This window comes from Mus caroli, unplaced genomic scaffold (assembly GCF_978045245.1).
Source record: "Mus caroli unplaced genomic scaffold, Mus_caroli_1 scaffold_10, whole genome shotgun sequence".
Classification (NCBI taxonomy): domain Eukaryota; kingdom Metazoa; phylum Chordata; class Mammalia; order Rodentia; family Muridae; genus Mus; species Mus caroli.
Window position 1 is genome coordinate 116,067,837 of NW_028227265.1, and position 11,549 is coordinate 116,079,385.

Here is an 11,549-nt window from a genome sequence, read left to right on the forward strand (position 1 = left end):
CCTCTTTATGCATTGTTAACCTGAAAGACACTCCCTCCAACAGTAATGGAGAGTGTAATTCCTGAAACCATACTTCAGTATTTTCCTGACTCTCACAACTGCTGACAACAGGCCTGGCTAGCTGGAACTGTGCAGCCCTGAGGCACCGGAGTAAAAAGCCTGGCACAGGCCCTATCTGGGAAGCCAGCCTTCTGGGAGCCACTGTCACCTCTGGAGGTCATCTGTGCCTGTGCATGGACATATCTAGCAGAAGAGAGTTCTGAGTTCACTGCATCCGCCCACCCGTCCGTTTGTGCTATTCTCCTTTCTGAGAAGTTGCCCGATCCAATGCCTTTGAAACTCAGGTATCCTCCCTGCAGGGGACAGAACCCCACCGGGACAATGGATCTTTCTAGAAGCCCAGGCCACCTCACACCAGTCAAAATCCTCCTTCGGCAAACCAACCTCCTAGCTCCAAACCAAAGGGGTGAAGGGAGACTGCAGCCTCTGGGTAACCACTGGGCCCAGCCTGCTGAGCACCCAGGTCTGCAGCCGTTTGTGCCAGGGCAGGGCAGGGCAGGGCGGCAGGCCACAGCACAAAGCCACTGTATGTGGGGTGGATTCCAAGCTCATCTAACAAACATCACATAGGCTCCCAGGGGAAAACAGCAAGCGAGGCCGACCTACAAGAGCAGAACAAGGACAAGGAGGCTGAGGAACATCAAGTCCAAATGCTGACATCAACGGGGAGGGAGCGGAGGGGATCCCCAACTCAAACACTCAAATGAAACCGAGGCCCCAAGGCCTCACAGACGCTGTCTTGAGTTGGGAATCCCCAGACTAGACCTTGCAAACACCTGAAAAGTATATGAAAAAGCCAAGACCCTGGGACAAAAGGCTCTGCTATCAGGACCCTGACCAGCGGCTGGGAAGTGTGAAGCTGTGCCTTCCACAAGTGCCCAACAAATAGACAATGTGACTTAAGGGGTGAAGGCAGAAGCAGTATTTGAAAATGGCAGAAAATTGGTCAAAGAAACATTTTTTTCCACTAAAGGAGGTAAATAAATGGAGGTATGTAAATGCTTGCCCACCTCATGCAGAAGCCCTGAGTTCAATCCCCAGAATCACAGAAAGAACCACTAAGAAAACACAGAAGCCAGGTACAGTGGATAGCACACACCTAAAGTCCTAGCTATGCCAGAAGTGATAGGATGATTTGAGGCCAAGAGTTCAAGGCCAGCCTGGGCAACCTGAAAGATCTCATAACATGATGTCAAAAAAGAAACGGAGAAAGAAAGAGGGCTCTGATCCACTTCAGACACTAACCACTCCAGCTCCTTCATCAGAAAGGACAGTGACAAGGCACCTGACAGAGGCCAACCTGAAGACCTCCAGCAAAAGATGGGTGCTCGCCTGCAGTCACCAGGAAACATAAAGTGAAACCAGTGTTAAACCGACATCTATCCAACCATGTGGATAACCTGCCAGGAAGCTAGACGATACAGCAGGAGGAGCCAGAGCAAGGCTCACGAGTGGCTACCTGTGTCATGATCCACCCAAAGTAAATATCCAAAGAGCAGACACCCGTGTGAGACACTGGGAAAAAAGTCATTTATATTACACCCACAGTAAAAGAGAAAACAACAATGACACATTAACATGACTAAATAGCTTCCACAAGTTTCCACAATGTTTGCCATGCAAGCCTGATGACTTGAGTCTGAATTCCCAGACCCCACACAAAGCCAGGCATGGAAGTATATACCTGTATTCCTAGCACTGAGAGGCAGAAACAGGAAGACCCTTGAATAGTCAGCCAAGTCTTTAGCTAGTCCATAAACTCCAGGTAAAGTGAAAGACCATCTCATAAGGTGGTAAGCTAGGTACAGTCATACGTGCCTTTAACCCCAGCACTCAATAGGCAGAGACAGGTTGATCTCTGAGTTCAGGGCTAGCCTAGTTTACATAGCAAGTTCCAGGGCTGCCTAATGACTTTCTGTCTAGAAAAATAGGTAAGAGCGATAGAAGCAGACATCTGGCCTCTACACAGGTGTAGCACGTGTACACAAGTGCACACACACACACATCATTAGAGCCAGTGGTGACAGTACACACTGGTAATCTTGGCGTCAGGGAGGCTGAAGGTGAATCCTGAGCTCAAACAAAGAAAGTAAAATTAAATGCAATGTATCAGCCACCTGTTTCTATCTGCTGCCATAAAAAGACCTAGGGCAAAATGCTGACTAGAACAGCAAGAAACAGCCTGAGTGCAGTGGGGTAAGACTGTGCAGCACATGGGGTTGTTGCATCCATGCCTGTGGAAGGGCTGAAGAGATGGCTCAGATTAGAAACACTTACTGCTCTTGCAGAGGACCTACATTTGGTTCCTAGCACCCACACGGTAGATCACAACCATCTATAACTCTAGTTGAAGGGCATCCAGTGCCCTCTTCTGGTCCAAACAGGTATAAGGCATGTAAATGGTGCACTTATATATGTGCAGGCAAAACATTCATACACATAAAATTTCGTAATCTATATAAAAAGGTTTTATAATCTTTAAGAAAAACATAAAACAAAACAAAACAAACAACAATAACAACAACAAAAGATCACAGTATCCCTTTAGCAACCTTGGGGATGAGCCCAGATGTCTACCACTAGCCTTTCTGATTCCTCCAGTACCACTTGAATCCTGAATAACTGGATGAAGCCAAGCCATCCATAGCTTACCACAGGGTCTACAGAAGCAGAGCTCACTTCCTAGAGAGCAGCAGAAATGTTCAGAGGATGGGGGACAGGTTTAGAGAGAGCAAGTGATGCTGGGTGTGGTGACACACGCCTTTGATCCCAGCACTTGGGAGGCAGAGGCAGGCGGATCTCTGAGTTTGAGGCCAGCCTGGTCTACAGAGTGAGTCAGGACAGCCAAGGCTACACAGAGAAACCATGTCTTGGAAAAAAAAAAAAAAGAGAGAGAGCGAGCAAGTGAGCTTGTCCAGTGCGTAGGACAGGTCTGAAAGCCTTGGTCCAAGCTGAGAGAGTTCTGAAGAAACTACCAGGGCAGTTCCCATCCCAAATGGGCAGCAAGAATCCATGTCCTTAGGGAGAATCTAAAACCTTCAGGTTGACACTAGCTGATGCCTGGGAGATAAACTCAAATGTCAACAAAATGCAAGCTTCCTATCGTCTGGAGAAGGGAGAGTAGTGGGCTAGCATATCAAGAGCCACCAACTCGGAGACTCACATCAATTCTGAACAAGGGTAGATCAAAAGATGCCAGGATCCACAACAGGAGTTATGAGCAATTTACAAGGAAGAGCCCTTGAAAACACTCAGAGGGCTGGGGCTATAGTTCAGTGGTCAGAGCTGTTGACCGGTATGGTGAGGCCCTAGACTCAACTCCCAGTACCACCAAAGCAGAGTAGGGGGTTGTTGAAACAGCCATGCATCACCCACACAAGCATGTCTCTGCCATCCTCTCCTTCCAGGCACAAACCCTACGCCAGACCAACAGACCTGGTCAGCTTCTGACAGGACATGACCTGCTTCAGCCCTGCGAGCACTCAGCTAGTGAGCAACAGTGCTGACACGTCCTTCCTCGCACAGGCCCAGCAAGCCCTGAATGACCTTCAATTCTGCTCTGCGTGTGAGCAGGTTCAGGGCTCTCTCTCAGCCTCAGCCCTTGTCCACAACATTATGTGCACGCTGGGTTATGACTATAGATTTGGCCTTCCTAGAAAAGCAGATAGGCCACGGGATCTGCTGCAGCCTCAAATCCTACAGGCACCTACCTCCTGCCAGAAGACACTCAAATGATGCCTCTTATTACACAAGAGACCCAAATGCACAGCTACCTGGGAGAGCTGCCAGGTAGCTAACTGTCCAGGTTTTCTAAGTCCCACTTCCTGGTGTCACAGGGCAGCTTTGGGAAGGGAGAATGAAACATAGCAGTGGATGGCTCAGACGTAGAAAACAATTACCACAGCTAGGGCAGGTGGAGACTCACTGGGTAGGAAGTGGCTGCCCCACAACACAGAACTGCACTTTCTTGTCCAATTTCAACAGCTGCCTTGGTCCCTGCCTCTTTCCTAAACCAGGCATGCACCGCACTCTGAAAGCAGCAGCCTCCAAACAAACTGAACAGCACTGACCTCAGTCTCCTATCCATGCAGAACTCCAGATGTCTGTCTTCTAGGTCACACAAGTAAAGTAGGAATAGCAAGACTGCTGGAAGATGTTCTAAAGCAAGAGTCATTTTCAATAAATGGACTGACTCAAAAGCATACCAGGCCAGAGACCAATGTGACTTCAAAGCTGACCCCAAACTCAGCCACCAAGACACATGCAGAGGCTAAGGACTGAACCCCCCCCCCCAGCTTCTCCCCTTCTGTCTTCTTCCACACATAGTACAGTTGGGTTAAAGCAACAGAGGTAGCCTAAGACATCTTACTTTAAATCCCAGGTGCTGAGACAGTTGCTCAGAGTTAGAGCACACACTCAGTGCACACAGGGCACTGTTCAGCACCCAACACCAACAGAACAAAACAAATCCACCACCACCACCACATACACATAAATAAGATGTCCAAGCCCTCAGCAGCTGAAATGGTTTAATACGCTACCACCCTGCGTTCTATGCAGCCACTAGCATAAACCTGGGCCTCAGAGAACCTTAAAGAAATTATTTTTATGTATGAATGTTTATATGAGTGTTCTGCCAGCTGTATACATGTGTGCCACATGCATGCCTGGTGACCTTGGAGGTCAGAGAGGGTGGCAGATCCCTGAAACTGGAGTTACAGATGGTTGTGAGCCACTATGTGTGCTAAGACTCAAACCTGGGTCCTCTGCAAGAGCAGCATGTGCTCTTAACCACAGAGCCACCTCTCCAGCTCCAGCCTCAGAAAATCATGATGGTCACGATAAAGAAGTACAGCCGAGTCATGAGCGACAAATGCCTGTGATCCCAGCACTCAGAGGGGGAAACATCAGGGCCACTCAAGGCCAGACAGAGCACAGAGTGAACTCCAGGACAGGAAAGACAACTTACTTAGACTATGTCTCAAGCAAAAGTACAAAGGGGGCGGGCAATGTAGCTCAGAGACAGAGCCTCGCAGAGGCAGAGCACCGGGTTCAACCTCCAGTACTTGGAGACAAAAACAAACAAAACCCTTCCTGCAAATCACCTTTCTCTGCTGTTAAAATTCAAGGCGAGGCCTGAGAGCTGCCTCGGTGGGTAAAGGCGCTGGCCACCAAGCCTAGGGGCCAGAGTTCGACTTCTAGGACCCACATGGTTGGACAAAGAACTACTTCCCAAAAGTTGGCCTCTGATCTCCACATATATGACGTGGTATTTGTGCAGGCGGGCAAGCACACGTAACATTTTAAAAAATGTTTTAAAGGCATGTTCTCTTACATTTATAGACAGACGCAAAGCTGAGAGATCAAGGAAAAAGGTGAGGAAACTTTCATTTCTAAACTCTGTGTTTGTTTGAGCCCACAGTTCCTCTGTGTGGCTCTAACTGACCTGGAACTCCCCAGGTACAAGATGCAATTTATTACTTTACATATTGGGTTAAGCAAGTTTCATAACTTTTAAAGCATTGCTCCTGGGGAGGGAAAGTTAAAATGGGTGCTTTCCAGCTGCCTGATGGCATACACACACATGGTGATCTAGCCCCATCTGTCTAGAACAAATCTGACATCTCAAAGACACTACCTGTGTACATGCATGCACACACATATACAGGTACACACACCTCACAATCACTGCTCCTAGGATTTATCCTTAGGGTCAGAATGGCTTTTTAACCATCTGAGAAGACTGATCCCAGAAGCCAAAGAACTCCCAGCAATGTTCACAGCAAGAGGGCTAGGCACTTGTGCACCTCTGGAGTCCGGTCACTTCCCAGAATGCAACATCAACAGGCCCTCCTGAACAAACTGTCCTCTGAGCATGAGCTGCTGAAAATTGGTCCGATGCAGCCCAACACTGACTGCCCTGGCTACGAAGGGCCTGGAACACTGGAAACCTAGCAGACTGCAGTGCACACAGGACACTGAAGCAAGTGCACGTGCTGTGCAGAAAGCAGCATTCAGTCCACAGATAAAGACTGTGCTGGTATCACTGGTCTGCACTATAGTAAAGTTTATTTCCTGTACTAATTCACTCAGTAGCAACTCTCTACAATTCTAAAACATATCAAGTTAACAAATAACCACTAAAAAGACAAAGACCACAGTACGAGAGCTGTCTCAACTGTACCAGGAGGCTGACTGGATTTCCTCCAGACTCTGTGGAGAGTTTTCTGGGAGGACCCACCCTGAATGTGAGCCGCACCATCCGTCCCATGGCCTGGAGCCTCACGTTAAATACAAAGGAACAGAGAAGGCAGCCAGCTGACACCGCACTCATCTCTGCTCTCTGACTGTGGACACCACAGCCGCCTCCAGCACACCTTCACCATCATGATGGCCAAAATAAACCTTTGCTTGTCGCTCGCTCTTGTCATGGTGATGGGAAACATGACTGATGAGGGAAACTGAGGCATGGGTACTGCTGCGGGAAACATGATCCATGATCTGCAGGCCTGTGGTGTAAAGGAATCCTGGAAGGTTCCAAGCAAAACTTCTAAGCTGTTCTGACAAGCATCGGAAAAGACCAGAATGTCAATGGAAACGTGGACTGAAGGCTCGGCTCCTGAAGTTTCAGAGGGGACAAAGGTTCTATTGGGAACTGGGCTAGAGGCCACTTGTGTTACCTTCTGGGAAATAATCTGGCCGTATTCTGCCCATGCCCTTAACATGTAAGTGAGGCTAATTTTAAAAGGAACAGGCTACGTTGTCTGGTGATTGAGACAGCGCAGCGTCCAGGCTGTGACACGGTTACTGCTTGCTGCACTCTTAGATGACAAAACAAAGCATACAGATAAAGGTGCAAGCATGAGCTCAAAGCTGCACACAAGGAAGGTACAGACAAAGCACCTACAACTGAGGGGAAATCTCACACTTCACACCCACAAGGCAAGATAAACACCCTTAGGGCTGGGTGCCACAGGCCTTCAGGACTCCCAGCACTTGGGAGACAGAGGCAGGCAGATCTGAGTTCGAGGTCACCCTGGTCTACAGAGTGAGTACCAGGACAGCCAGGACTACACAGAGAAACAACCTGAGCGGTTTTCCATGTCTGGAAAAACCTGAAAAAAAGAAAAAAAAGAAAAAGACCAGCATGCTTTTAGGGCAAGTCACTTACAGAAAGGTCCAACTGACACAATAAGTCCAGATGGTAAGGTGGCTGGGCAGGTGAAAGCAGGTCTAGCAACCCGACTTCAGCCCCCAGAATCCACACAAAGACACAAGGAGAGAGACAACTCCACAAAGTTGTCCTATCTGTTCGCATGAGATCGCATGCGTGTGCGCACGCACACACCCTTTAACTAAAAGCTCATTTGAAAGAAAGAGCTTGAACCGAGAATGCCATCAAGAGAAAGCGACCGCTCAGGGAAGGATTTTTCCCAAGCTCAGCTGACGAGATAAGAGGGCCACTAGCGCCACAGAAGGAGCCATCTATCTCAAGCTGGCAGCAGAACTCAGCACTGTCCTCAGGATGGTTTTTGCAGGTACACAAAATATAAGAGTGCAGGGTTAGAGTCTTTGCCAAGAGGCTGAGAGATCCCTGCATGAAGCTGGGAAGGTAAGGCCTAAGTTGCAATGGAGACCTTAAGATAAAGAAATATCTCAGGACCAGACCAAGGAACACTTGCCAAAGAAAACTGCAAGCACAAAATGGAGCTGGCAGGGGAGGCCTCGAGTGCTCCAAGCAGTGGTACTAGAGAGACAAGGCTACCTACTCATGTCTGTTACAGCCCAAGATAACAGGCATGGGAGTTGCCAGGCTTGGTTGTTTGCCCTACTGAATTCTGTTCTGCACTGGTCCAGTCTTTGCTGGTGAGTCTTGATAAAGAACAAATCTGCCTTTAAAATTTTTTTTTAATTTATTTTTATTATTTCTGTGTATCTGCATGCACACATGTGCATTATGTATCTATAGGAATGCGGGTACCCACAGAAGCCAGAGGTGTCAGACGCCCCAGGAGCTGGAACTCAGGGCAGTTACAAGCCGCTTGATGGAGATTCTGGGAATGGCATCCTGAGAGGACAATCTGCATCTTAACCGCTGAGCCTTCTCTCCAGACCCATGTGTGCAGAGAACACATGGAGATCAGAGGAAAACGTAGGGAGTCAGTTCTCTCCTTCTACCATGTTTAAGTCACAGGGATCAAACTCAAGTACCGAGGCCTGGCACCTGGGCTGTCTCACAGCCACAGATTTACCGTTTTTGAACAACGTTAGGATCTGGAGGCTCGCACCAATGCACTAGAAGTATTTTGCCTTAGGAGTCGAGCCTCCGAGGACCAGGGATGGAATGTTAAGATTCAAAATGAAGAGTTTGTTGTCAGGTCAACAAGGGATGGACTTGATAGTTAATCCTCATTGTCGATACATGAGGGGATTTATAATCGCCTAGGAAACACTCCTCCGGGCACATCTATGGGGATAAACTTTTCTGATGATTGACAGATTCAAGAATACTATCTTCAGGAAGACAGCAGGGCTTGCTAGGCAGGGAGTGCCAGCACCGACCTTGGGAGAAGACGCCCAAACCAAGCCTCTCTAGCTTTCAAGGCAGGGTGATCATGGCTCACCCTGCCCACACTCAAGTGGGCAGTACTACAGTCTACAGTACTACAGGAAAGCACTGCAGGTGCGCCCCAGAGTATCTGCAGGCGCTCACCCCCACTCCACTGCTCCATGCCAGCTCCTGCCATCCCCATCCTGTCCACTGACAACTGCCTGTCCGGTTTCACAGCCCCGGTTCACAGTGAGCCCAACTTACCTGCTGGCCTGCCTGGGCACCAGCAGGGGCAGAAAAACCCTAAGTTATTTGTCTTCTGTCTGCCCTTCCTGCTCCTCTTCTGTGACCTCGAACATGACTTTTGTCTGTTCTTACCAGCGTCACGGCCTTCAGAGCCACATGTCTACAGGACACTTTACAACCAGATTTCACCTTAAGCATCAAGTGCTTAGAGCACTTCAATGGTGCCTCTTTCTTTCCCTTCAGCACAGGTCACAAAGCCCCTTTCCGAACCCAAACATCACATCCTACTTAAAAACAAAGTTGGCTACAGAGAAGACCCAACTCTTGACTGCAAGAAAACAGGGAGCGCCACTTCACTTCTGCCTAGGTCTGTGCGCACTTGTTGGGGGACTAAGCTGCAGCATTCTGATACCCAGTCACAGCACTGGCCTAGCCACACCACAATGGCTAACCCCAAACCGGCAGTCGGATTGGAGATCCTGACCACTTGCCTCCCCAGGGGACACTGTACACAGGAGTGTATAATGAAAAACTAAGATGACTGGGCTTGAGAGTATGCTGACTCAGTGAAAATGCAATGTGGCCTCACAAAGGCACGGGAGCCAGTACCCCATTTACACCCATTCACCAAATCTAGCTACTCTGTAGGCATGCACTGGGTGGCATGTCTCTCATTAGGGCACTCGTGGGGGCAGAGTCAGGACATGGATGTACATAGACAACAGACATAAAGAGATCAAGCCTGCACCATATGTAGTTGTGACTTCAGGTGACCTACACAAGGTCTCTCAGGGTGAGGCACGACCCCGCCAGGAGCAGGTCCGGTGCTCGATGACCAGAAGAGGGTCACCATGCGGGCCGGTCAAGACAGGACTCCGAACCTGCACCACGGTTTCGCTACACCTGGGCACAACTCTAGCTGATGCGACATGTCTGCCTGCATTTCCAGGGCTGCACAGAAAAGGCTTGAATCTAACAGTCACAGAACAGTGGACACTGAGGAACACTGGAACGGACACGATCAGTGTTGGAGAGAGTTAAAGCAATACTGCAAAAATGTATGTATGTGACCAACAATACAGACTGTATTTACAGCCTAAAAACCTAATTGTCCATACCTGTTTCCCAAAAAACCTTCAAAACACTCGGTAGCTTCGTGATAAATATGAAGCTAAATCAACCCGCATTTCCACGGTGTTTCATTAATCACCAAATGTCATCTTTTTGAGAAAAATGTGCCCAAACAAGTAGTTGGAATTCAATCCATCAAAGCTGGATTACGGTCTTATGTACTACATAAGACAAGTACAGTGTAAGTTCCATGTTGACAGCTCTGTGTGGAAACCCACTAACAAACAACACCCTCTCACACACTCATTATAACTGAGAGATGTATTAATTTTTTTATTTTATTTAAGCAGTTTAGATAAAGAAAAAAAAATCAAGACATCATCATCAAACCACGAAAAAAAAAAAAACCCAAAAAAACAACAACAACAAAAAAAACCGTGTCACGCTTCTGATGACAAAGACCATTTGTGCAGAGGGGAGACACCCACCTACCGACTCTCGCCAGCATCCCTCATCTCCATCCCAGCTCCTGCCTGTAAAATGTCTTGGCCAACCCACTGCCACACACGTATGGCCACTCTCAAATAAAGGGAGAAAACTGCAAGGAACTGTGCCAACATGTCTGCAGCATGCAGCGACCATACTTACATCTTTTGCCATGTTACCAGATCCAGGAAATCAAGGCTTTAACTGCGTACCCTCCACAGAAGAAACCGGACTTATCTGGTTAAAAAAAGAAAGAAAGAAAAGAAAAAAGGGAGGGGATGAGTAATGAATGAGAATGAAAAAAAGAAGTTTAACGCACATCTCATTTCAAAGGAAACATCTCCCCACCAGCACGAGGCAGAGGCAGGCCTCCAGGCAGCAGGGGCCTTTCTTGCACAATCCCGACAGGAGAGCTAGCCAAGCAGGTCCCACACGGGGATTTTAAGTCACCTCTCCAAATGGAAATGCTCCCTGCGGGCACCAGCAGCTCCCACCGGCAGCGGGGCCAGACCCCGGCCCCTTGGCGGAGCGAGGCGCAGCCGTCAGGCTCACCCCACCTGGGCACGCGGGCCCCGCCTGACCACAGGCCCCGCCGAGGCACAGGGCCCCCCACTTGGGCACACGACACTGCGTGGCTCCGCCCGGGCCGCGGCGGGCACCCCCCACCCCGGGCTGCCCAAGACCCCGAGGGGCCGCCGACCACTCTGACAGGTGGGCTCCCGGCCGCCCGCCCGCCCGCCCCACCTGTCACTAGGCCCGGCCACCAGCCCCGCGCCCTGACGCGGACAGAGCCGGAGGGTGGCCAGGACCCCTGCCCGCCGCCCACGCCGCGCCGCGTCGAGGCCGACTCCAGGCTGAGGCTGGGCGGCGGGCGGGATGCGACCGGACGCGGGAACCGGGCTGGGGCGGGAACGGGGCCGCGCGCCCAGCCTGCGCCCTCCCGCCGCGACCGGCCGGTGCCCCCGCCACACCTGGCTGGCCGGCGGGGCGCGCGGGGCGGACGACGGGGGCGCGGGGGCGCCGGCCCGGAGGTCCGGCCCTGGCGGTCCCTGCCCTGAGCCAGCGGCGCCGGGACGCGGGCTCACCCTGGGCCGAGCGTCGGGCCGGCGTGACGTGCGCGCGGCGCGGTGACGTG

General features: G+C 50.2%; 1 protein-coding gene across 5 annotated transcripts in view; it reads right to left on the reverse strand.

The window, feature by feature from the left end:
• The window catches only part of Tfdp1 (transcription factor Dp-1), a 40,332-nt gene extending 28,783 nt beyond the window's left edge, over positions 1-11,549 (reverse strand). For 2 of the 5 annotated variants that reach the window (XM_085844170.1, XM_085844168.1), the window contains exons 1-2: positions 11,500-11,549; positions 10,577-10,651 (exon numbers count right to left, since the gene is read on the reverse strand). Coding sequence is in view for 3 of the 5 variants with exons in the window: in XM_085844168.1 (XP_085700294.1) it covers positions 10,577-10,588 (12 nt within the window). In the remaining 2 variants the exon portion in view is untranslated. Of the gene's footprint in view, positions 1-10,576; positions 10,652-10,762; positions 10,785-11,385 lie in introns of those variants that run through there. The other 3 variants (XM_085844167.1, XM_085844171.1, XM_085844169.1) reach the window with 3 other exon arrangements.